This window comes from Microchirus variegatus (genome assembly GCF_963457635.1).
Source record: "Microchirus variegatus genome assembly, chromosome: 1".
Lineage (NCBI taxonomy): Eukaryota > Metazoa > Chordata > Actinopteri > Pleuronectiformes > Soleidae > Microchirus > Microchirus variegatus.
The window spans coordinates 37,403,639-37,431,403 of NC_139802.1; the positions used below are offsets into that span (position 1 = coordinate 37,403,639).

Here is a 27,765-nt window from a genome sequence, read left to right on the forward strand (position 1 = left end):
TATGAGTCTGGTGGTCTGCTTTACTCCAATATGCTGCTGATGCGTTTCAGTGTGGGAGCTCAGCTGGTGGTCCTCCTGATTGCAGGATGCTGTCGAGCCCTTGACAACAAAAAGCCTTGCTTGACATCTGCAGATTATGCCGTTATACTACAGGCATTTTGTGCCAGTCTGTGTTTGTATGCACTAACAGTGTGATCCCCCCCCCCACCCATCACCACCACCACCACCCAGCCTGAGGTACTGTGTCTGCTTGCATTCATGAGCGATTGTTTCCCCTGCATATTAATACATGTGCTATGTTCACATACTGTGTGCTAGTACGTGTATCTGTGTTTTCTTTGTCACAACAATTCAGAGCTTGTTTGAAACCCAGACAGCGGGGATGGCAGAGTGAGAAATAGAGGTGTGAGGCCATTTTTTTTTTTTTTTTAGTCTAAAACGTGCAGTTGAAGTAAATGGGAAGCGACTGTGAGCGTGAATGTGGGATAGAGATACGGCAGGAAAATAAAAATTATACTGGATTTTCAAGCTTGTTACCGATGGGAAAAATACTCAACACTCCATAAATTAGATACCACAAAAATAACAAACTTCAATGTCAATGGCGACACCAGTAGAATAGAACAGAAATGAAGCACACAGCTTGATATCACTGCATATAAAAACATGCATTTGAAAAGCAAAATAATACATTAGTGCACAGATACACAGGATCATTTAAATGGAACTGTTGTATTTTGTGTCCTTCTGGTGACTTTGCAATATCATTGCATTGCTGGCTAACAACTTTAAACACATTTAGATACAAATAATAGTGTTATCCGACAAAAAAAACAAAACAACCTTAGAATGAAAAATAACAAACAGTTTAGTTTATGTCCATTATTTTATTCTGGGTGACTTAATCTCTTATGTAACGTTCAGGTCGCTGATTTTAATTCCTGCCCTGAAACTGAATAAAATTGATTTTTATGAAAGAAATGTGCACTGCAACACCGTGACTTTAAATATACAATATATCATAATAATAAATGCATTGATAGGATCAGTGAACAGACGCGGAGCCCTCGACAGTGTCTCTCCGCCGCTCGTGTCCTGACCGTCTCCCACCGCCACCATACCCCGAGTGCTCCGTCTCTGTGTAATTACTCTGTCAAAGATAATCTCGGCGATGTCCATTGATTTGCTGAGAGCTGATGAAGTGGAGCAGAGGATTTGATCAGGCACATGTAGAGGGAGGGTGGGGGTGGGGGGGTGGTAGAGGGGGCGACTCACAGCCACACCCAGGGGCCACTAGAGTAGGGGTCAAAAGGTCTGCGCCACTCTGAATTCAGATGAAGCACAGCATGAAAACATTTCTTTGTTTGTCTGTATTACCAATAAATAATCATAGTCCAATCTTATGAAAAGAAGATTTAATTTTAATTCATTCAGGGTTTTTTTTTATATCCCTCTTTGAGGCCCACCTGCAGCAATTCCAAGGGCCACACTTACGGAAGCACTGCTCTATTAAATTTCCTTTAAAGCTGTCTCAGTATGGATCCTTTTCATCGGCTAGTGCTTTTTTGTTTCGCATTTATAGTCCCTCCACTTCCTGCTTTTAAATGCAATTATTTTTTTTAAAGCAGGGGAACTAATGTCAACATTGAATCCAGCAGCAATGTTACTTAATAGGAGATTGTGAACATTCTGTAAAGGCCAATAGGCTTGTATTGAATCATCAATTTAGAGAGAATTTAGAGGCGAATTCAAATGTAGTCCCTTGAATTAAACGAAGAAAGAGGGACTCGCCTTACATTAAAATGTCTAATCCCCTTTAGGGGCTTGTATTGAGTGAGTTTAGTGCTCTAAAATTCATGATGCGTATCAGCAAACCGGTAGTGAGAATTCAGTCTTCCCAACTTCCTATTGTGCATTAAAGTAGACTCCGTCAAAGAGATTCAGCGACGTTATTCTAGATCTCAAATATAATCTGCTTGGGAGAGAATGAAACAGGAAGCATATGTTCGTGATGGGGCAAAGTTGTTAGTACTCCTGCCCCGAAGGCTGTTGCACAGAGTCAATAGGAGCAGCAGGAGGAGAGAGCTCTCAAGTATCAGTATGCGTCTCTTTCTGTCCTTTCTACTCGCATACTGTGTGTTTTCTTTTACACAAACAAACGGGAAGAGCTGATGCCAGCGCTCCGTCTCTTTATCTCTGCCGTGCTTCATAAATAAAATGGAAGGCGAGCTATAGGGGGATGAGTAAAGTGCAAAGGGAGGGAGATCATGGATGCCTCCATCATTTCCATCTGCACTTATAGAAGTAAGCTGCATTCGTATTAGTATGTTGTATTATTATCATTACTCAGGAAGCGTTGATTATTAAATATCACTCATTTAATTGTACTATATTATTGTACAACTTGTTTCTTTTGGATTTTTTTTTTTCTTTTTTAAACAATTATAACTTTTATAAATTGTAATCCCCCAACACTACTTGTCACTGGGTATATATTACTGAGAATACATGTCAGCCTTGTGCTTTTAAAATGTACAAATGATAACAATAGGTTACGTGCACAATGGAACTTCTGCCTAGCAACCGTGGCTGCTGGTACGCTAGGCTGCTTCCGTTAGGTCTTGTTGTCATTGTGATTTCCCGGAGACGCTAGTGAAGTGATAAGTAGTAGGGTCAATTTGACTTTTTCTGGTGGATGTGTGTGTGCGACCCGAATGGATGGTGAGGGTACGGCGGGACGGCTTCACACAAGTTTGCAGCTAGTATTTCAAAAAGGACGATTTTGTTGTCACGCTGGGGGAAATTGACAAGGATTAAGAAAGGTGCCGTTCCTGCTCTTTATACTTGGAATAATTCCCAAGTACCAACACCTAGGGCGAGCGTGTGGGAGCGGAGACCCAAACAGGAAACGGCAAATGCGGCGCTCAGTCTTGTGACCTGTGCTTATTAATTACTTATATAGCGGTACGACTTTTAAAAAAGAAGAAACGTTTAATTTGTGGGACGAGGACGCATAAACTCGGATGTCCTCGTCCCGCCGTAACCCTCGCCATCCATTCGGCACCGGCCGAGACGAATTTGTACAAAGGAGTACACAGCAATGTAGGGTTAACGTTCTGACTTTTTGATACGATAACCGTCTCTCTTGTATCCAAAAATCCGCTAATTTTTACGAATTAAATTGACTCTGCGACTTAGCACTTCACTACCTTCCGGAAGCGGCCCAGCGTACCGGCATTCACGGTTGCTAGGCGGAAGTTCCGTTGTGCCCGTAGCCTGTTAGGTGTATTTTTTGTAATGTTGTAATTCTGACATAGCACACAACATTCCAATACAACCAGAGATATTAACAGGGTATGGTATAAACTCAAATGTCCCTGACATTTTACCAACTTCCTGCATTTTGAAACGGTTTAGCTGAGTCCCTCCATGCACTTTCAGTGCCGTATCATCAAGAATTCTAATCCTTTATTGCAGAATTATTAATAATCCACCGGATGAGTCATTTGAGTGTCGAAACAAGTTAAATTTGCGCCTCGTCTTCCCTGCCCTTCTTTAAACCTCTGCTTGTCCAACATAGTCTTACCGTCTCCGTCCACCACCACCCACCTTCTCTGAGATGCAGACTTGTGGAAGCTTGCCTGGAATGCGGAACTGTATCCACCGCTTATTTTCCTTTCCCACTTCCCTCCCTCTTCTTTCACCTCTGTTTCAAGCAGGTGGTGCTTTAATAAAACAGGTTAGTAGTTAGCAGGGGAATAGACTGTCAGAGGCTAAGGCTGTCTGGGACTGCCTCTCAGACAAACAGATAACGGAGCGAGCGAGAGAAAGGGTCCCGTCCCTCCCACCCTCTCCCACGCTCCTGCCCTGTTGCTGTCTGTTGTCGTACAGTTGGCTCTTGACCTCGCACATACCCACCCACGCACTCTTTGGCTTGTATTTGACACGGTTCCTTCTTATGAAAATCACATTTAATACACGTCTGCATGCACCGAACGCTTCTCTGGAAACATTAATGTACATGGCGGCCACATGACTCGCTGAGTACAAAGAGGACCATTGTTCCAAATGCACTTCCCTATAAATAATCAAGATTTGACATAATTTTTTCAGCATTCCCCTTCAACTACGCTGATTACAAACACGCTTCCATAGATAGAAAAAGCCTTTCCTTGCTCCATATTTTATGTGGGAAGAGCTACACTCCAAAACAAGCCTTGTGAAGTATGATATTATCATGACCTAGACCAGAGGAATGAGGAAATCCCCGTGAGTGTTTAGTCTCCCAGCTTTGCCTTGGGTCCGTAGTTAACCTTTACCCCAGCCATTCTCCCAAACAGCAAGGCACGCAGGTCTGTTTACTTGTGATAAGAGCAAGCAACTCTAATCCACTGCATTGGGAGGAACCGAGTGCATTAAACCTCCTCCAGTTTCACCTCCCAAATGATATTTGAATTGTTTTTGAGCTGCACAACCTGTCCACCTACAAATAGGGTTCAAAGTCCTTTCCACTGCACGGTTTCACAATGCCCTCCTTTGTTAACGGTAGGCCGGCAACCGCAGACGTATATAGAGTTCCACTTAAGTCTTTTTTTAAAATAATGACGTCTGTAATTTCTACAGACTGTGGAGTGATTGAGCTGAGTAATTCTCTTCTTATTTAAAAGGTGCTTTTAATATATAAATAGTGGAACTGGTCCAGGCCATACCGGACCAGTTTCTAAGTATTTCACAGATGACTGGCATTTCTGGGTCTTTTTTTTTTTATGGAGCTCAAACATCAGTTTTAATTGAAGCCTCTCGTGACAGCATATCTCAGCTGTGACATCAGTCTGCGCTCAGTGGGTCGCCAGCTATGTGAAAACAACCATGTACAATACATCTGGCTGTGAATCTTCTCCCTAAACGTAGCTGTCCTCATTTTTGTTCCCCCTCCTCTTCTCCCTCGCTTCCTTTCCTCTTCTCTCTTTTCTTTTTTTTCTGCCTTTTCTTGGAGTCCCCTCTCTCTGGCCAAGGACCCAGGATTTTCCCACAGAGCATGGTGCTGAAGGCTAAGCTATTGTTTCTTGCTTTAGGGAAACGGGTAGGGAGGAGGAGGAGGCAAGCTGACTTCCTGGCTGCCAACTCTGGGTCTACATCAGTGTGAGAAAAAGCAGGGGAGACAGATCTGATGATGTGTGGAGGGAATGACTTCAGCTAGAATAAAATATCGCGTTTTACTTCATTTCTCAGCGAGGACTGGAGCATCTAAATAACTTTGTAACCGCCTGTCAGCATTTTCCCTGTTTGAAGACTTTTTTTTTGGAGGGAGGGGGGTTAATTTTGTTCTTGCAACTCCATTTGGAGCAGAAATGGTGAAGTCCACCACTGTTTTGCAAATACTACTGTAATTTAGTAGTTTGGTAATAAGGAACCTGCCGAAGTACAAGAAAACAGCTATAGTTGTATTTTTTTTTAGAATACGTTATTCAGCATCAAATATTAGTTCTACACTGTAGTGTTCTTTACCTCTATTAATCCATGCTTTATTTGTCATAATACAGTGTCACACTGGACTATGGGCAGGTTTGTCCTAGATAAATAAGCGCTGTCTTTTTAAATGGGATGTGGAGAGGGGTGTGTTATAGACATCCTTTGGGAGTGGTGTGGTGTGGTGTAGCTTTGAGGGCAGAGGCTTCAGCCACGTTCCCAGCGACTCAGAAATAGTCAGGGAAAACACTGAGAACAGCTCCTGGTAAAGGAATGCGACCGAAAGGGATTCTGTGCACTCGGGAGATCCGGCTCGAGCGAGGTTCTGCTGGACCATGTTTCACATATTCAGTAGATCGTAGGTGTCTTTTCTTTTTTCTTTTTTTTGGTTTGCTTTAATACTTTATTCATGGGGGTGCTTGGATGGCTACAGCACAGCTGCATGCTGTGGTTTAACAAAACCTCTGTCCCTGCAATCCGCCTACGGTTCACTCAGGACTGTAGATTGTGAGTTTTTATCTGGTTATTTTCAGCTACATTAATGCCATAAAGCACTTTGTATACGAGGTTTGAATATAAGGGACATTGTGGAGAGCTAGTTTAAAAAAAAAAACACAAAAAAAAGAAACGGATAAAGTGCAGCACAGCTGAATAGCTGAGAGACGAACGTGCTTGGGGAAGAACTGGGATGCGTTTAGACTTGAACATGAAAACTATTCACTGCCAGAGGCAATGTGTGGTTTTTAGAGTGTAAATAAGATCTCTGCATTGACAGCACGCTCTACAATTTAGAAGCAATTACGCGCTGAAGCTGCCTCACCTGTCCAACTCTGATATTAGCAGAAATGCGACAAAGTGGGGAAAGGTAGCTTTTGCAGAAATCATAGGCTTGATATTTTTTCCGCCATCCAACTTTTGCCTTGTTTGTGTGGGAGGAACGTCTCTTTCCTGTGTTTTTTTTTTTTTTTTTTTTTCTAGTGAACTTGAGCGTTCGCCTGTTTCTTTGTCCAATGCCACAGGGATGTTTGAATATTCAGGTCAACAAGTGAAAAACACACTTCCTCGTCTCCTTGACTCTTTTGCACATGCTGCTTTCAGTGCTTGAAGCGCACATATTCAGGAAGAAAAAAACTAATTGATGTGTTTTTTTGGGGGTGTTTTTTTTTTTTTTTACATTACACACAGGAACTTGAGCACATTAGCACAGCTGCACACACCATTTCCATGACCTTGGTTTGCCTGAGTCTCAGCCACATGGTCTGAGTCATACCCACTGATATGTGACTGTCTTGCTTCTCATAATCTTTTTTTTTATTTTTGCTGTGTAGGTGTGTGGTTAATGCACAGTTGCACACATGCATTCCCACAGTCGTTCTGATTAAATGACATTGATAAGGGTTAGTAAGGAATAGTGCAGTGACCGTGACTAAAAGTAAAATATTTGTGGCTTAATTGTGTGGCAAGTTTATCCATTAATAGTTTTTTTTTTGCACTGCAATGCTTTTTTCCCCCCCTTCAATTCTCTAGCAAAGTCAGTAAAGAGCAAACCCCTCTGACACCTCATCACCCTTCAGGATTCAACAGGAAAGAAAGCGGAATGGCCTGAAGCCAGAAGATAAGTCAGTTAATTGTGCGACACTGGCCGGTTTTAATGCTCATGCATGGTGATAACACTTTAATCTTTGCTTCCGTCTTCACTCCCATTATTTTGGTATTTAACTGCAGAATTAATAAGGGTGGTTAAGTGGTAAAGGTATTCTTGATTACAGAGTGAAAAGCAAAGTTTTGATTTTAGTGCAGTTTACCTGTCAGTGTTATTTGTCGGCACCTTTAAAGTGGACTGAGAACAACGTATAATTATCAGAAACACACACAGATCAGGTCATTCAGGGATCCTTTGTTTCCTCACAGCTTGGATGAAAGCTGTAATATATTGTTGTGCTGTATACTGAGATATATGTTAACAAAGTGAACCACGCTTATTGATATTTTCGAATGTTGTTCAGGGTTCGTTTTGCTCTTACACATTCAAATGATGCGTCATTCTCAGTACAAATCGATAGAGTAAAAGTAAAGTATATCATATAGATTTTTGGTTCATTTCCCTTCGCTTACTGATGAAATAATCGTTATTTGACCCTTGACCTTTGACCATTGCCTCCACCCATTTTTGTAGGTTAAACACACACAAATTTAAATCATGTAAGTTATGTGAAATGGAGAATGAGCAGCACACAAAAGCTTTTCTCATTAATTTCTTACTTTCAAGTCATGTTTTTATCAGACATATTTGTATGTATCCACTTATTTATAATATTAAACATGTGCCCAGTCAATCAAGCCACAGACTGTAACCAAAGTGTAGAGCTAAATATGACAATATTCGATTAGCATTAGCGTAGGGCTAACATGTGCAACCTCATTAGGCACAACACAAAACTTTTTTAAATTGCCGATTAGCATAGCTAGCTGTTGTGACCAGGCAGGCATCGGCTCATCAGCAGCAGCTGTGCTGTCTGGAGGTGGGAGTGAAGAGGCTGGGCTAACTTGGCGGACCTGTTTGCAAAGGTAAGCTAGCGAGGCTACGATTATCATTAGCGCAGATTAAATTTGCAATTAACGTAGCTAGCTGCACAGTTGCACAGTGTTTGTATTATGTTAGGCTTTATGTTCATTATCGTGCATTACCATAACTGAAAAATGTTCTTCAGCCCTCACTATACATACTTCCTACGTGCACTGCACTAGTATGACTAATTCTTATTTCTGAGGAAGTAGTCGAGTTTAGGACTAGCATTTGAATTGTGGTAAGATTAATTTAGGGTTAGGCATTAACTGGTTGTGGTTAAGGTTAGGGATAAGGCCTTGGGTTGGCTGTCCAAACGAATGGAAGTCAATGCAAGTCTTAAAATGGACGGACATATGAGAGTGTGTGTGTGTGAGTGAGTAATCACGTTATTTCAGTATCTTAGAGTCATGAGACAGTAGAGTGCACCAGGCTATGTGACTTAAACAGAATGTATTGTGCTTTAGTAAAGCCATATTCAATCTCTGTGGAGTTTTTTTTTTCCACGTCACATAAATCACATTCTTTAAATCAATGCAACAGTGCCTACATTGGTAAATTCCCAGTAGGCGATCCGTCATTAGTATGACATTTGACCTGTGCCCTTTGACCTTAGCTGCTATTTAAGGAGTCACTCATTAGTGCAACCTTTGACCTCTGTATTATTTCTCTGCCAGTACAATGTGTCGGTTGACCTATTTGGACTCCCAGTGTAATTACTGTGAATGAGGCTCTGGACAACACCCACGAACCCATACACTTACACATACTATAGATTTTCTTTCTTTTTTTTTTACCATTTTTAAGTTAATGATTTGTATTATGAATAGAAATCCTGCCCAGTCCAAGTAGGTTTTGCAAGTGGGCTGGCTGTTATGTTTTCTTTTACACTGGGAATGTTAATTTAGTTGGAATTCACTTCAAATGCACCTGGCTTTTTATCAGCTTCGGCTCTGACTGACAGTTATAAGAACGTAAGACTGGGCAGAACACACTCAATAGTTGACCTTCCGCCTTAGTTTTTTTGGCAGTGATGCAAATTCTAGGTTCATTTTCGTCGCAACACTCAGACACACGTCATCACACATCTTTCTGCTGTTAGCAATGAAAGTCTTTGGCAAACCTTCCTATTTTACAACTTTGGACAGCGCTCAGTATTCTATATTTAATCTTTCTATATTTTATCTCAGACTTATTTAAATTGGCCACTTGCTGTTGCGTTGAGAACAAGGGACCAAAGGAAAATAGAAATTAGTGTTACATTGTCTTTAAGCTCTATTGCGTTGTTGTTAATGTTTCCCATGCAGGAAAACACCACAGGAAAATGCTTTATCCTCCACATGAGGGTCATGTAGTGTGCTGTGCCAATCACAGCTGACATAGCTGGATTGGACAGGTCACCAGTCCATAGTTTTTGAATTATCTAGATATCACAAATGGTCTCTGGGTTACGGTAATGAGATGTACGCATGCCAGCGATGACAGGATTGGTAAAAGCAGAATTAAAACTATCCTGGGAAGAAAAAAATCCTGACACAGAATAATACTCTCATGAAACCCATGTGAAAAACACAAACCGTTCTCACAGACTACTGCAGGTAATCGACAAGCTGCGTTTTGCAGCTGCTGCAGTGCGATCATCGTTGTCCAGTAGTTCACGGGCAGCTGTTCTGTTCTCTGTCACTCGGCACACGACCTTAGAGCCAAACCCCGACCAGCGCTGCTCCGGAGCAGCTCTGCATTGCTGCGTATCGGTCTCCCCCACAGCGAGTGTCCTAGCAGATGTTACACTGAATTACCTCCCAGCCTAGCAGGGAGGCTGTTCTCTCACTGTAATCAAGCTGTGCATGCTTGTGTGTGTGTGTATATGTGTGTGTGTGTGTGTGTGTGTGTGTGTGTGTGTGTGTGTTACCAGACAGCCTGGCTCGGTGACTGCGTTAGCTCTTCCAACAGTTGTTCTCCAAACCACCTGATCTCAGTTAGCAGCCAGCTTTTCCCACAATAAAGAGCGTCTGCCAGTATTTCTGAGTCAGGCGTCCCTGCAGACTCCTAAAAAGGGGGGCCTGGTAAAGCTGATTATATAGGAGATACTAAATACTAAATCTAACTCCCTCCGTCCTTGTATGTGTGTCTTTATTGAGAATGGGTGTGTTGCGTGTTTGCATGTGTCTCATTCTTGTCTATAAAAGCTTCCTTCCTGCCTGTAAATAAAAGGACATCTTTGTGCACTCTTAGAAATAAGGGTTCCAGAAGGGTCCTCCTACAAGGGCTGAGGTTCTACCTGGAACCATTATTTGCTTCTGAAAAACCCTTGTTTTTCAAGGGTTCTTGGTAACACTAAAGGTTCCATTAAGAACCACTTTGACGCAGAGAACCCTTTAAAATCCTATTTCCTGAATAAAGGGTTTTAAAGGGGTTCTTTGTGGAACCCTCCAAAAGGATTCCAGGTGGCACTTTTATAAATAGGTTCCAAAAAGGGTTCTCCTATTAGGACAAGCCGAAGAACCTTATATGGTTCTACTGAGCACCTTTGTTTCTAAGAGTGTGTGGGGCTATTCCATCCTTACTTCCAGCTAATGTGTGTCCTCCTCAATAAGCTCAAACATATTTTTCTTGACAAAAGTGGTCACGCTACGGCATCCGTTTTATTTATCCTCTCTTTACTTGCTGTGATGATCCCTGGGGCAGTGTCTCTATTTCCCCTTTCTCTCCCTCCTTCAGTGTAATCTCTCTTTTGTCTTGTGTGCATTAGACCGCCGGCAGTGTAAGAGCCTGAAAAGCAGCCGGCACAGGTGCTGCGAGGCACTAATGCGTTGGATGACGATGTACATTTTCGCTTTTTTATTTTTTTTCCCCCCTCACCCTTTTACAGTGATTGTTATTGCTTTAATGGCCGTATGGTATGGTGGAGCTCGTCCGGAGCTCACTGGTGGATTTCCTGAAGGAGGTATCTTTGATACGGAGTGTCAGTTTAGATGTGATGTGTAGAAACCTTTCCCGATGAAGTTTATTGGTAAAGAGAATGGCGGTGGGCCCGACACACAAGCTCCAACTCGCTTCAACTTCAAACCCTGCGTTTTTTTTGTCTCCAGAGATCGTTCTGTCGGTGCTGCTCTGTGTCTTCCTTTGACAGTAAATGAGGCTCGCTCCGCCGTTCTCTTCACCGCGCCTTTTCAGACGTCCTGATTGGACTTTGGCCTCCAAAGCCCGTAGCCTCATGTCAGCTGTTCGGCTCACACGTCCACTGTTCTGCACCAGTAGCATCTGACAGGATAGACAACTTCTCTTTCATTCACCTCCTCCTGTCTACCCGTCGCTCACTCGCTTGCTGTGAGCCATATGTTTGATTCGCTGTCTTTATTCTCCTTTCAGCGATCGGCCAGCTGTTCTTGTGCTTCTGTGCAGATGACATTTGACAGCTGGCAGGGTGAAAACATATATTTTCCAAAAATCTAAATGCCATTGCACTGCCGAATAACATAGAAGACAAGGACATAAATCTGACTGCGGTAAGAGTCTAACTTGCTCTCTGAGCCGATAGTGCCTCATTACTCTGTGTATTGAGAAAGATTAACCACATCTGCTTGGATCAAATGAGCAATCAGCCTGTGACAGAGCACTCTGCAGTGTGACAGACAGTTGTTTCGTCGCAGCCTGTGGTCCTTTCCACTGAGTCAGCTCCAAAGCAGTGAGAATAATGGACACTTTATTGCGCTGGGCTAGATGCATGAATGATAGCGTGCATGCGTTTCATAATCAACCTTGAACAATTACCATGCGATCGTGTGCTCTCGGAGGCAGGAGTTCCGCTGTTAACTGCGATGTTTTCCGCTTTGATGCTTGAATCGTGGCTCAGGTGGAGCGGAGTGGTCAGCGTCGTTGGCCGGCTGGAGCGATGTGGTTTCAGCTCTGCGTTACATGTTAAGCCAGCTGTTTGGAGAATCCTATAGGGACTAAATTTCATTTTGCAGCCTCACCTCGAGGACATGATTAAGCGCATAACCACTATGTAACCACGAGAAACAGTCCCATCATTATCTCTCATATTATTTATCAAATATAGGTTGAACTATGGAATTTGATTAGGAACTCTTTCCCCAAGTTTTCCCCGTCGACATCCAACAAAATAATTGTAATTATCTAACGTTTCTCAGATACTTACAATTATTTTGTTCCAGACGGACAGCGACTCCAAGTATGTGACTACTGCCTGTCCACTGAGCTGTCGCTCCAAAACTCAGTAGCCAATCAGCAGGCAGCTTCCTAAGATCCGCCCATGGTCAGAATCGCGAATGAAAAACCATGGTACAAAGAGCAAATCAAGTGTATTTTCAAACAATAAAGTACAAAAGTTTTTGAACGATTAAATCGATAATTCATTTGCTTCTTAGAAAGTGTTGTTTGAAAGTATTGACACTAATCTCATTCCGTATTGAACCCGATGTTTTGTTCACAATCTATGATTCAGGCTTTTCATTGACGGGCGAGGAGATAACTGTGTTATACGGCCACCACCGAGCACATATTTATACTTCTGGAGCAACAACCATGCATGGCTGTGACAAAGATGTAATGCTAATGTACAAACTGAGGCACAGGCTAATGATATACATCATTTTCATATTCAGGCCCCATCCACTGCACCCGTATGCCCTACAGGGAAGCATCTGCATTCATTATGTTTCATTACTTATTTATTCATTTTTTTTTTTGCCTTCAATTCTATATTGCATATCATTTATGGAGCTGACACTTACTGTAGGTGTAAAGTGACTTATAATGATTCCATATAAAGGCACAAGAGTTTTTAGTAATCTCATCGCTCATCCTTTATATGTTTTTGCCCAGCTCTACCCCGTTGATATAGATCCCTGTTGGCACACAGGTCTCGTGTTTGTTTGGTAGAGTGCATTATTTACAACTAATTGCTGTGCCAGTCTTCAAATGGGGAGTGTATTGATTGTTGTGGATGTTGGTCTCATAGCAAAGCAAAATGCTGTGTGCTGTGTTTCCACTGTTCACAGGGCGACTCTTAACTCTGGCATTAACAAGGGCCTCACTGGAGAGAAGTATTTTGTTTTTTTAAAAGGTTTTGTCAGAGGCTTAACTGTGGCCATTTTGCATGTTGATCATCACTGAACAAGTAGCGTGATTTTAAGAGAAACAAAAATAAGACACTCCACAGGTACTGAAACAAGTTGTTGTATTTTTCTAAAGCAACCCATGAGGACGCGGACTTTCAAAGCACCGTTATTTGCAGTCGCTCTACATTAATTCAGTCTATTTTGAACCATCGGTACAAATATAGTCCCTTGTGGGGCAGCCAGTCAGCCAATGAGTCAGTGTTAAACGTCTAAGTGCTCTGACGCCTATAGGCCCAAAGTTTTTAGACTATATCAGATCCCAGACAGGCTATCAGATGAACTCTTTACAGGATGCAGAGACAAAGCACACTGGGTGCAGCCCCAGAAACACTCAGAATCCATTACACTGCGCTCTGCCTTCTCTTGGCGCTTACTCTTAACTAAGTTTCTATTGAACCTCAGCGGGGCCACAGTGCATTTAGGGCTCAAACTGTTCTGATAAGTGTTGCCCTGACGCAGTGTTCTAAATTCCTATAAAGTGAACGTGCATTGACATCACCAGCCAACTATGTATTCAAGTAATGAAAATCCAAAAAGATCAAAGGCAACTTAGCCACATTGATGGCACTGGAATAAAATCCACTTTATTTAACAGTTCACCATTAATGGCATTCACCATTTACAGACATATTCAGCCTTCGGCCACCTGCTCATTTCACACTGTTTTAAAGTCAGAGGACGACGAATCCATAGTTGTTTTTCCTATGTTTTTATTAAGTGCTTTTCAAGATAATGTCACAAAGGAAAATACACAACTATTGCAGACAGAAATAGGCTTCGTATTTTGGTAAGTAACCGAACAAAAGGGCAGAGAATAATAAAGATGATGCAGATGATGCATGTGAATCAATAGGGACTAAGGCTACTTTGTAATCACCAGGCTGAGGTGACTGGAATACGATATATTCTTTGCAGTAGCGCTGTGTCCTCACATCAATCCTGATTTTTCAAATCACATTTGTCACTTCAGTATATCCAATATGTGGCCACGCAACATGAATGAGATTGTCGTGTCAGGAACCACGGGGCTATTTGCGTCTAAACACCCGCTGAGCTTTGCTGTCAACGACCAGCACTGCGGAGTGTGCCCTGTCCAGAACGCTCTGTTTAGTAGTATCTCTTTAAGAAAAAAAGGAAATGACATCAGCCACACAGGCTACTGGGAGCTAACAGCAGTTAGGATTTGGAAAAGTGATAATTTGCAGGCTCTAGCAGGCACATTGCCGTCATATATAACATGTATCCACTGGACAGATAAATCCTCTGAGGCTGGAAGTTTGTGTAGAACTCTGTGCTGCACTTGTTCGTTGTACACTTCTACAAATCCATGTAATCCCTATACAATTATTATAGATATTGTAGATATGATGAGGACAGTGCTGTTCTCAACATCATTACAGAGCCGTTTTTTATGGCTTGACCTTCTCATTGTGGTTTTCTACAGGTCTTTCCATCATTCAGTCGGTGTGGGAAATCTTCCCAACTCTCAGAGACCTGTGTTTCCCCTGCATAGCATCCAAAATATTGTCAGAATTGAGCCCCGAGGACAGAGCGAGACAGGTTGTTTGGTAGCCAGGAGAGGACAAGGGAGATAAACACAAGTAAACAGATGGAAAGCACAGTGAAGGAAGAGAGTATAATGGAAACTTGTGTATGAAAGGAATCTGCCTTGCATAAACTAAGCCCCCCCATTTCAGGTAAACACTGAATAACAGAAAGAGGAGAGGAGGAGGAGGCTTAGTATTGGAGGTCTGTCAAGGACGAAGGACAGTGGCTGAGAATAGATGATGTCGGGGGGGAGGGGGGGTGGACCAAAGAAGACGAGGACAGAAGGCCCAGCTTATAATGCTGAAATTATTTGGTGAAGACGACACAAGCAGCGTGTCGGCAGTGCGTGAAACAGAAGTTATGAGCCGCAGATTTCACATGACAGACAGTCTTTCATTGTCACGATTCGAAAGCCGCCTAAGATCGGCTGTAAATTACACGTTACAGTACAACATAATACAGTGGCATACAGATGAAAGCCGGCATTATTATTCATCAATTCATACTCCCACCGTTTCCACTGACACTAATGTTCCCGGAATGTGATATGCTGAGAAAAAGAAGGAATAATGCAATGTATTCATTTCCGAACATGCGTTCCTCTCTCTCTCCACAACAGTTTCTCCTCACAGTGTGAAAGATAATACATTTTTTTTACGGGAATAAAGCTTTGATGCTCCCTACAGCTATGGCTTAATGTAACAAAATATTAGAAATTCACTGTATATGTAACACATTTTGATATTACTGGCTGCAGATGCTAAACATCATCCTGCAGGATTTGAGATTATGAACATTAAGTTTCCATCCCTTCCTCTTTATACACACAAGTGTCTGTGCTTATTTGACTCGCTCTCTCTTCTGCCCAGTACCCAGTCAGCCAATCACAAAACAGAGCTAGGTGCAAACATTATTTCCACTGCAGCTGTGGAAAATGCTTGTGATCTCCAAAAACAGTGGATTCTCATATAATGTATGTTGCGTTTTTCCTGTCGTGTTTGCAAATGAAATGTGCACGACACAGAGAGAGAGAGAGAGAGAGAGAGAGAGAGAGAGAGAGAGAGTAAGAAATGAAACGGGGAAGTGGGGGCATCATATGATTATAAATATTTCACAGTCGTGGTTTGACAACAAAGCTGTCTGACAGCTCCAAGGGCTGCATGCGGTTGCTAATCTGTGATTATGGCTGCTGTATTTTGTCCTGGATTGCTCTCCTTTCGATTCCACAGCAGAGATGTGCGGCACATGCACACACACAGTGGCTCACACACATGCATGGGGATTAGCAGTGTAAGCACTCCACTGAGGGCATTATTGAAAAAAAAAAAAAAAGAAGTTCTCTCCCATTACACCAGCAATTGACCCTGTATCCTCCTCATCCTGCCAGTGTCTGGGTGTCGGACCTGTCGTGTTTCTACAGCAGCCCAGACGCACAAAAACCAGCAGGAGCATGCATTTTGTGGTTTGAATATTATGTTTAATATGCAAACAAAGACGAGCAGCATCCTTTCTGTTATGTGAAGGCCACCATAGTTCGCTGACATTCAAGGGGAAAGTGGGCGGGTGGGTGAACAGTCTCAATCTCACCATTAGATGTCACTAATTCTCATACACTGGGCCTAGAAACGGCTCAGTAAAGTTTGTTATAATTGAGTGAAGCTAAATAACGTGAATCACTAGCATATAGACACCTCGCGGAGACATATTTACTCATCCCTGGTGACGGTCGCTCTCTAACTCTTCTCAAAACACAGAAAGTAGGGCGACATCAAACACGGCAAACAGCAGAAAGCTCTTTACTTTGTCTTCGCATATTCTTTGGTTAAAGAATGGGCCCAGAATAGGGCTTTGGGGCTGTCTTTGTGAGAACACTGAATGCTTTCTAAAGTGCTCTCTGGGCTGTTGTCACAAAATGTCTCCTCCGATGCTGTGGCTGTAGAGCGTGTTTGTTAAAAGAAGCTCTCGCGCGCGCGCGCTGTTCATCACTGTGAAGTATTATCGCGTCATGGAAATTGTGAAAGTCTGACCATTAATGATAATGAGCGATGCAAACCAATGCTTATTTACAGGGGTTCCACTTCACCAGGGAGCTCGACTGAGTCTTTCATGTTTTTTGTTTTCATTCATTCATTGAGGATTTGTGTTGTAAATGAGAAGTCGTCAAGTGTCCATTAGCATGTCCATTAAACGTTGGTGCATGGACATTGAGGGCGAATTGAATGGTTTTTCAGCCATACTGGAGGACCTGTAATCTCACCCTGTTATCTACCTTGATAACCAGTCACATGACACATGCAATCGCGTGTAATTTATATAGATATAATGCTATCTGTCCTAATATTTGAGTGCATTACAAGTGTAATAATGATGCAATGAAATTAAAAATAAATAAAAAAATACACATCTCCACCATTCTGTGTTATGACACAAGCACGTGGACATTCATATATAGATGTTTAAAAATGATTACACGCCTAATGAACACGTGTTGATAAACTGTAGTCTAGCTCTCAACCCTGTCGAGCACTCGCCGACTTTGAGGCGAGTGGAGCATCCTCCTGTCATCACCCTTGCACTCTCTTCGTTCACAGTCACCATGAATGCCCGATAGTACGTGCATATGCTCTCACACACACACACACACACACACGCACACGTCCTGTACTCAGACACTGCAGGGTGACTCAGTTCTCTGCCTCTTCTTCTCCTCTCTCTCAGATCTCATCTGATGCCAAGGCTGAAGGAGTCTCGCTCCCATGAGTCACTGCTCAGCCCCAGTAGCGCTGTGGAAGCCCTGGATCTAAGTATGGAGGACGAGGTTATCATCAAGCCTGTTCACAGCAGCATCCTCGGGCAGGACTACTGCTTTGAGGTGAGACGGGGCTCATGCATAAACAGCACATGCAAACACAAACACATGCATTACACACAAACACACATATACATTTGATGTTGCTGGAGAGCTATTTGCAGCACCATTAGTTCCACGAGTATGACCCCATTCAGATCCGGTCCCAGTATCCATCCCGAGCAATCCAATCATGTGCAGCTTGCATTAAGTACAAGCCTGAACACTCTCAATCCCATCCTGAATGTATCCTCAGATCTGATCACAGAAACCATATTCGGAGGTGGTTTGAGGAAGCATGTGACTGCATTCCTCAGCTGCATGAATCCAATCTATGGCGTCACCACATTTATGTCAAAAGTCGTGAGAACAGTAAACAAATAAGAGCGCATATTGCACAACCGTGAGCAGTTCAGGCAACTGCAAATGAGATAAAGCTTCTGGGTTATGCGCGCTGTGGTCAGTGTAATTGAAATCCTACTCATTACAGCAACAATATACAATGTTACTAACATTAAATACATGTTTCAATATGAGTTCTCGTCTGTGCAGTTGTTTATTAGGCGTCAGAGCCATTTTGTGAACATTACAAATTCTTTGCTCCAGGCTAACGTTCCTCTCCACTCGCACGTCTTCTAGTGATAGCTGTCAATCATACACAAGAAGTACTTTGTGGGTGTGATCACACCGAAAGTGGAGCTTAGTTTTGTTCTCACGCAGCTGTCTGAACTGCTCGCGGTTGTGTAATATGCAGGTGTGTAATGGTAAATTCAATTTCTTTGTCTCAGAGCTACAACTGCCCCTCACTATATACCTGCCCAACACAGAATACCACGTCCTTTTATGTGTTGTGTATTGTATATTGTGTAATTAGGATGTCTAGCCTGAACTTGCACCTTCCTACAACATCCACAGGGAGTCTGCTCCCCGATACCTACAGTAGACAAAGAGGTGTGAAAACACGGCCAGGAAAGCCAGGCTCCTTTGTCTATTGGAGGAATGCAAAAGGGGAGTTGCTTAGATATAAATGATCACTATGCTCTGGGTCTTTCTCCAGCTAGGATCAATCCTGTGAAGATTGACCTTTTCCTTGCAAAGAAAATAAAACCTTGTAGTAATGTTATTTGCTCGTGAACATGTTTTACTGCTCTCACAACTTGTGACATATAGTAAATGTGACGCCATACCAATCCATCCTCAGCTGGGATGAGACCATCTCCTCAGCTCAGTTATTATTTTACACTAATCAGCACCAATATGATCATTTATTTACAGCCAGTGCCACCAGTATTTACACTGTACATTCAAATTCATTAAACAGTCATTACATCAGTTCAGGATGCATTTTAATGCCAGGTCTGAACAGAACAGTCCCATTTAAGGATTTCTGCATAAGATTGGATCATAGAAGGTGTATGTTGATACCCGGGCTAAATGGAAAATAGTTATTTTCTGGATATTAAGATAGATGTTTTACATTAGTGTCATTTCTGATAATAAAGCTTTCTATGTTTTATCAGTTCATAAGAAACAGCTGTTTCTGGGTGGGTTGTACATGAGTCAAAACATTAATCGGTATCAGTGACTAGCAATTAATCATACCTTTTAAAGTAATATGTTAAAAGTCACTTATTACTTAACTATGAAAGTGGCTTTAAGCTCATTGTTAGCTCAAGGTTTACTCAGCTCATCCTGTTTCTAGTCGTGTCTTCAGCTGAAAATCTATGAACACTTCCTTTGAACTACCTGTCCTGTATCCTGCAGCAAAAAAAACCCAAAAGGCATGTGAATAAAATGGAGCATTTACCTGCTAATGAGCCACATTTGACACCCAGAAACGGCTGGAGATAAAAAGCCAAGTAAATATTGAACTCGCATTAATCACAGACAGACAGACACGTGACTCAAATGCTGCAGGTGTGTAACAGGGCAGCGGTAGGCTAACACTCGCTACGGCAATTTTAGAAGATAATACACAGCATCAATGAGGTGTTTGCAGTTTTTTTCCTGCTGCCACTTTTTCTTAAGTTCTATTCCACACAATGGTATACAGAGGAGAAGCTAAAGATCAAAACTTCTCGAAACTTTTAATTAGTTTGCTTTTGGAATTCGGGTCACCTGAAGTTATGATGCTGTGCTTTGTTCCCAGCTGCAAGACCAATTTATTTTGAGTTTGCTACCAGTCTGATCCGTACCTGTAACTGGCTTTTTCTCCCAGGTACTAGGTCTACAAATACAAAATAATAATTCTGACTCATGCTTATCATTTCCTTTCTTGAGGAATCAATTCATCATTTGTTCCATCTTTAGTCTAAGAGTGGAGGCATTCAGCTTTGGATCACATGCAAACACATATGAAAATGATACATTATAAATGTTGTTTTTATATTAAAATTCTATTTTATTATAAGCTTGCCGTGTCAAACTGACAAACACAAACGGGGAAGAAATTGAACAAATAAAAATACTGGTGGCAAATGTGTTTTATATCTCAGCAGTATCCCCTTATGTGTCTGTGATGAGTGTATCATTACTGAATCTGTGAGCTTCAGCTCCTCAGGGCACAGCAAAAGGAAAGAAGAGAAGAAAGCAGTATTGTATCGTGGTGCCAACTGCCATAAAATACTAAAATGAGAAAGTATACCATTAAAAGAAACTTGCAGTGTGAATTAGCAACTGAGAACAACACTTCTGGAAACAGCAGCTCCTTCTCACATCACTTCTGCTGACGGCCAATTATAGCCATAAGTTCAGATAGAGCTCTTTAATCAAAAAAAAAAAAGAAAAGAACAAGTGGTAGTGGTTAGCTCCAACTAGCATTTCTTTGGAAAAACACACAAAGTAATTTGTAGAGTTGTTAGCTGTGTGAACCGTGATTGTGATTGTGAAATACTCTTTATCATTCTGCACATTATATAATTAGAGATTTGTCTTCTCACTTTGTACATGCAAGTCATAAGTCATTCCCAAACACTGCTAATTCATCATTATATTCCCGAGTTTGTGTTGTTTTTTTTACCTTTATTTAACCAGACCGCAATAGCTCATTATAACACAATTTCGCTGTTGTCTGTTTTTTATCAGTGTTGCATGTGTGTGTGTGTGTGTGTGTTTAATAAGCTCCTTTGCCACCACAGAAGTGTTGTTTATGAATGTTTTGGGGCGAAAAACCACTTCCTCTCAGTCTTTGTTATGCACCACGGTTCGATTATTGAAGGATTTGTTGTTGTTCTTTCTCTCTGTGTGCGTGCGTGCGTGTCGCAACCGCTAGGTCACCACCTCCACGGGAACCAAATGCTTTTCCTGTCGCTCGTCAGCCGAGAGAGACAAATGGATGGAGAATCTGAGGAGAGCCGTGCAGCCCAACAAGGTATGTAAATAGAAGTGATGAGGCCGCGCGTGAAGTAATCAGCGCTAATTACCCGCGTGCGCCGAGTGTCCCAATTTCGAAAACCCCACCTTGCAACGCAGACAAAAACAGTGAGCTGTACGGTGTTGACATTGTGTTGTAAGAAATACAACAACACAGTGTCGTGTTTACATCCAGCTGTGCTCTTCCTGCATTGTATATCTCTTGAAGGGAGGCTTTGTTCAGGAAAAAAAAATGCTGATTTTTTTTTTTTTTATTATCAGGTCTGGAACAGATTTTTTAAATATGTCTCATTCTTCTGCTGTTACTCTTAATGCAATAAAAAGTGGTGGCCGCACAGCAAGGACGGCCATGAATGACTACACCACAGAAGATTGCAATACACTGTATTCCAGTGTCATCCAAAGGTGAATTTTCCCTGTACAGTGGAGTACAGCTCTGCACCGTTACCTGACAGGGTGATTTTTTTCCCAGAATGAGATGATGCTCCTACAGTTTTTTTCCCCCACGAAAGCCATGTGGGTACACCTACACTCTTAGAAATAAGGGTTCTAAAAGGGTCCTTCTACAGGGGCTGAGGTTCTACCTGGAACCATTTGCTTCTGAAAAACCCTTTCTTCGGGAAAGGGTTTCTCAAGGGTTCTTGGTAACACTAATAGTTCCAGTAAGAACCATTTTGATCCAGAGAACCCTTTAAAACCCCTTTTCTGAATAAAGGGTTCTTGGTGGAACCCTCAAAAAGGTTCTACTTAGCACTTTTATTTCTAAGAGTGTACAATGCTACCAAAAGCCACTCAGAGATAGGTTTGTTATGGCTGGACACACAAATCTGAACTGCATCTCTCGCAGTAACGCTATCGACAATCTGCCGGAAAACATCTGATTTGAGAAAATCTTTGATTTGCCCGCAGTCTGAGCAGAGCCTAAGACTCCCAAAGTGATTTCCTCATTTCCTGCTTCGATGCCATCTGCGAAACAAACGCGATCTTTGCAAACACAGCTGCGGCAGAGGGAGAGTGGCAAAACTTGTCAAGCCAAGAAAATAGTGCTAATCTCACTATATCTTTGCTTCTTTATCAAGGAAATTTTGCAGGGGGGAAAAAAAAAAATCCCAAGTAGCGTGAGAGCCCACTTTCTTTTCATCTCTGTTGGCAAGGATGTTATTTTTGTCTCTCTCTCATTTTCTTTCTATTTTTGCTTTGAATGTTTGTTTGCTTCTTCTTCTCCTTTTTTTTTTTGATTTTTTTGAAAGATTAAAAGCAGCAGTTTCTTTTCTGGCACAGGAAACACAGGAACTGGAAGCGGATACTGAAACTCTTAGGAGATAGATAAGGAAGTATCAAAGATATTAAACAGATTGTCACACTTGTCTGACTGCCACACCTGCTACTGCTGCTATTACCTTGGCCAATTCTGCCAGCGCCACTTCTTCTTGGCACCGGATAAAGATAGAACGTGAAATTGGACGAAATGCAATGAGTTTGTACCAAGATCTACTGTACATACGGCAAATGAAGATAGAAAAATTTACTTGGAATTCATTATATTTATTATATAGTACAGTATATACATATGTAGAGTTAACAAAGGGACAACATCGGCAGTGTGTTGTGCACAAGGTAGACAAAAATCCCCCCGTTCGACTCTGGTTTTGGTCAGTATTTGTATCATGACCTTGCACTTATCACTATTTTCTGTTTTCTGTTTGGTAGAAGCAAAGCAGATGCTCATACAGTGTAAACAAGGGACAACAAAACAAAAAGGGAAAATACATCTGTTGGCCTGATATGTGTGTGCCAGATGCAAGTGAAACACCGTGATATAAGTGCTATACCTGCCGAGTTCATCTCCGCTGTAAGAAGATAATTAGTGCTAATTATGATAAGAGGTAATATGGGTGTTATCACTATGTGCCGGTTCTTATTGTAAAATACATAATATTATGCGAGAATTAGAGATGCACACGGCCAGGTTTAATTTCTAATGACAGCGTGGAACATCTCTTAATGTACCTTCATTTACAGTGAAGGAGGAGTTTAATGTAACGGTGGGAAATTTGGAGACTTAATTATGCACTGTTGACATCTGTGTATTATTAAGACATCCATTACATATCACCAGTGTCTAAAGGAAACTGGAGGGGGAGTCACCTCATCTTTACGTTACGAAATACCTCTTTTTATAAAGGGCTGTGAAAATCCTAATGCCTTTTTGGTGGGGTCGGTAAAAAGCCACTGACATTTGCCAGCTGAAAAGAAAAACTTGTTGTTGGGTGTTTGAATGTGAGAAGTGACCCTCTTCACCCCCACCATCCAATATTTGATTGATTAGTTTCTAATAGTGCAGTGCCCGTAGGAAGTAGGAATGTATTCCTATAGTGGGAGCTGAAGAAGATTTTTTATTTATGGTAATGCATGATAAGGCACTGTGGATGACAGTCACAACAGCTAGCTACGCTAATTCTATTCCAAAATGAAAACATTTGCGTTGTGCCTAATGAAGTTGCACAGTGTGTGTATTATGTTAGTCATTCTCTAATGCTAATCGTGGCCTCGCTAGCTTACCTTTGGAAACAGGTTCGCCAAGTTAGCCGCAAAGTAGTAGCACGCTAATGCAAAGTAAATATGTGCTCGCGCATTGGTGAATGGACACCGGCTTCGTCGTTTCAGTATAACTCCATGTTCTGCGGTGAACCGTGTGAAAATGTCTCACCCACCTTGAGGACAGCCTCTTCACACCCATCTCCCTGTTCCAGACAGCGCAGCTGCTGCTGATGAGCCGCTGCCTGCCTGGTGTAGCGTGATAAATCAGCAAAAATTAAAATTCCTCCAAAAATTTGAAAATCAAGGATACACACCATAGGTCTTGGATATGGGTTCGATCTGACTAACAGTCAGTGAGATATGCCCGTCACAGGCAGACACACAGACGCAACTTGCTTTATAGATAGATATGTTTCTTTAAATCGGGTTCGGTGGTTGAGTTTATGGAGGGAAAAGGTCACGTTTTATTGCACAGGACATGGTTTATGTCTAACGTGCTGTACCTAAGAATGCAATGTAGAGATGCCGTAGAATAGTGGTTCTCAAACCTTTTATGCCAAGCGCCACCTGAGAAAATATTGAGCTCTCGAAGTATCACCATTATCACCAACGTTAAAATACAGTGGTGTAAACAGGCTTTTTCTATTTTTCTATTAATTTTCTCTGCACTCAAAATCAAAATTCCTCAGCTCCACTCCGATCACATACCATGGTACATAAAATGGAACAGTATTTCTGATTTTCCTCCAAGTACCACCAGAGGAAGCAGAGATTTCATAAGCTTTGCCACACTGTGTATTTGAGAGTCTTTCTAATAATTACCTCCCTTATTTCTTCTCTCTCTCTTCATTTTCAGAGGTAGTCTTTAAAACGAACTTATGGACCAGAAATGTGTCCTGCTCTTCGCAAGAGATTACAGACTAAGATACAGAGAGGGTTTTGAATTGATTTCATAAAATGTCTGAAGTACTGTTGCGCATCCCCCTAGTTTAACACTTTTAATTTGACTGTTTATTGAGTTTACTTGTTTACAGAAATTTGTTTGTAAGTAGTTTCTGTCATTCTGAGGCGATACCGGAGGAAAGTTAACTAAATAAAAGCATATGTAGTTGTTTTGATCTCCCTTTTTTTTTTCCTGCAAGGTTTCGGTGGTATTGGCAAAATTGTTCTTAAAGACCTCAATAAACCGTAGCCTGTCATCTTCTCTGTTACCAGGACAACAGCCGCCGGGTGGAGAACATGCTGAGGCTGTGGATTATCGAGGCCAAGGATCTGCCAGGGAAAAAGAAATACTTCTGTGAGCTGTGTCTGGATGACTCACTCTATGCTCGCACCACATGCAAGCTCAAGACTGACAATGTCTTTTGGGGGGAGCACTTTGAGTTTAATAACCTTCCCGCTATCAAGAGCATCACTGCCCACCTCTACAAGGACACAGACAAGAAGAAGAAGAAAGATAAAAACAATTACATTGGACTCGTCAACATCCCTGTCGCCGCCGTTACCGGGCGACAGTTTGTGGAGAAGTGGCATCCAGTCAGCATGCCCACCCCCCCTAAGGGCAAGACATCGGGGCCTATGATTAGAATCAAGGCGCGCTATCAGAGTATGAACATCCTTCCCATGGAGATGTACAAGGAGTTTGCAGAATACACCACCAACAACTACATGCTGCTATGCTCGGTGCTTGAGCCCGGGATTAGCGTCAAGAACAAGGAGGAGATGGCGTGTGCGCTCGTCCACATTCTACAAAGCACCGGCAAGGCAAAGGTTAGTGCCAGTAAAATGATTTCATTTTTATTTTTCCCACATTCATTCTCTCCCATGGAGAGGTAGTCGATTCCCAAAACCAGTATAACTGACCGTTATCTTTGCCGTGCCGTGCAGACAAGCTGTTATGAAATAGCACAAAGGTTAACTATTCCTCTGCTTCTCGCTCATACTGCTCATACTCTGAACTATTGACCCCCCGCAGCCATAACACAGATCAGACACAGACAGAAAGGTGATTTCCTTCGGCTGCAGCAGCCTGTATTACATTTTTAACTCGAGCTAATCCTTTACATGTATCCCCTGCGATGCTTCCTGGCATACCGATTCAAAGGAGAAGTACAATATATCTACCTCAGCCACCAGCACCGCAGGCAGGTGGAGATTAGTCTGTCACAGTCAGAACGAAGTCTCCGATGACAGCAGACTGTTAAGACTCGAATAATGGACCATGCACTGAACTTAGACGCATTTTTACTTTCGAGTGAGTTGTCAACGAAAAAAGCCATCACGGTATTTAAGACACAATACGATATCATGATTATTAAGTCGCCATATATTATTATCGCAATTATTCACAAGTTTTGAGTATTCACCCGAAATCACAACAGCTCTATACTCTTAGAAATAAAAGTGCTAAGTTGAACCATACAAGGTTCTTCGGCTTGTCCTTATAGGAGAACCCTTTTTGGCTTCATGTAGAACTTTTTTTAAAGGTTCCACCTGGAACCCTTTTGGAGAGTTCCACCAAGAACCCTTTTGAAACCCTTTATTCAGGAGAAGGGTTTTAAAGGGTTCTCTGGTTCAAAATGGATCTTACTGGAACCATGAGTGTTACCAAGAACCCTTGAAAACCCCCTTCTTCGGGGAAAGGGTTTTTCAGAAGCAAATGGTTCCAGGTAGAACCTCAGCCCTTGTAGAAGGACCCTTTTGGAACCCTTATTTCTAAGAGTGTAGTGAGAGCGAACACCATCTATTGGACTGACACGTCAAATAATGGTTTTGATGCTAATCTACAAAAAAGTTTACTCGAAACTTGAAAGAAACTCGATACTTGTCTCAAAAGTGATATAATATAACCACAAGATCATATTTTGCATTCTCCCAGAAAATACCTTAATGGTGACCATTAAGGTCCAGTGTGTACGAATTAGTGACATCTAGTGGTGAAGCGACAAACAGATGACTCCTCCACCCAACCCTCTTTTTCCCAATTAAGTCAGGGAAAAATACGGTCTCCTTTACATACCAAAAATAATGTCTACTTGCAAGGTTACAAAATGATTTTTATTTTTAAGTAAATATATTAAAAGAAACATTCATATTGATTTTATTTTCATTCATTTCTGCCATTAAGACCCCTGTTGCACACCGGACCTTTAATTAAACCACGTAATTAATCAGGAATTTAATCAGTCACGGAAATAATTATTAGTTGCAGCACCTAAACAGCTGATTAATACTGATGATTCATTTCCAAAAGCATTTCTCATGGACTATTAATATAAAAAAAAAACATTTCCTCCTTGTCAGGAAATAGCCATTTGTTTTCATAACGGTTTGCTTTCAGTGAAATATTGCGTCGGGGCGTCTTTCATCACCGCATCATCGGCTTCTTTGTCTTCTCTGCTTTGTCACTGTGAAGCGGGCAGCTCGTGCCTCAGCTTAGTTTTCCTGACAGTATCGCATCGGCAGGACTTTGAAAAACTTTCTCGGGCTTTATCGCTCAGCTCGGCGCAACGATGACTGATTAGCGCCGAAAGACGTGACGTCTGTGCACGCAGTGCTGCTGTTCTGTTGGTTCAGGTGGAGCACAGATAGCTGCAGATTGATGGGACGAGGGCAGGGTCCCCTACTCGTCAAGTCCTTAATTATGTTCTATTAATCTTTATTATATTATTCCTAAGATTTTTGCGAGCAGGGGATGCGTGTGTGCGCTCCATGTAAAAAGATATTGGCTCCAGAGATGTCGTCATAATTGAGAGACCCTTTAAATAATGTGTTCACTCCATGAAATATTCCGTCTAATATATATTTTTGTGAGGCTGTAGATACAAAGCACAGTTTCCTTCAAAAAATAATCGGCGAGCAGCAGAAGCCTGCGTGGACTGACGTAAACAGAAAGAATTAATGAAAGCTGCCGTCAAGTGCGAGTCCTCTCAACTGTTTCTGCAGCATCCTTCTCTGGAAAAAAAAAAAAAAAAAAAACTTTTATCATCCAACGTGCTGTGAAGTGGTCTGACATATTTAGCGCGCGCACACTCGAGTACACGTTCTTTTCCTGCAGCCTCTGTAGATAAACCAGTCGAGCCGTGCCAAAAACACAGCGCACGGCACCACCAGCAAACCACTTATCCTAAAATACTCCCCATGCCTGATTATGATATCCTCCTCTAGTGCTTACATGTTTTATACACAAATATCTTGGCCAATTTTGTCTGGTTTGTTCATTTCCAATCCAACGATGCAAGATCTTTTCTCATGTGCTGCCAACTTGGATTCAGCTT

The 27,765-nt window shown here is 41.9% G+C and overlaps 1 protein-coding gene across 4 annotated transcripts in view; it reads left to right on the forward strand.

Annotated features, from left to right (window-relative positions):
• The window catches only part of dab2ipb (DAB2 interacting protein b), a 106,916-nt gene that overhangs the window by 44,525 nt on the left and 34,626 nt on the right, over window positions 1-27,765 (forward strand). For 3 of the 4 annotated variants that reach the window (XM_083895345.1, XM_083895342.1, XM_083895344.1), the window contains 3 exons: window positions 17,446-17,599; window positions 20,847-20,945; window positions 24,704-25,258. In XM_083895345.1, coding sequence (XP_083751471.1) covers window positions 17,446-17,599; window positions 20,847-20,945; window positions 24,704-25,258 — 808 coding nt within the window. Of the gene's footprint in view, window positions 1-5,719; window positions 5,828-17,445; window positions 17,600-20,846; window positions 20,946-24,703; window positions 25,259-27,765 lie in introns of those variants that run through there. The other variant, XM_083895343.1, reaches the window with a different exon arrangement.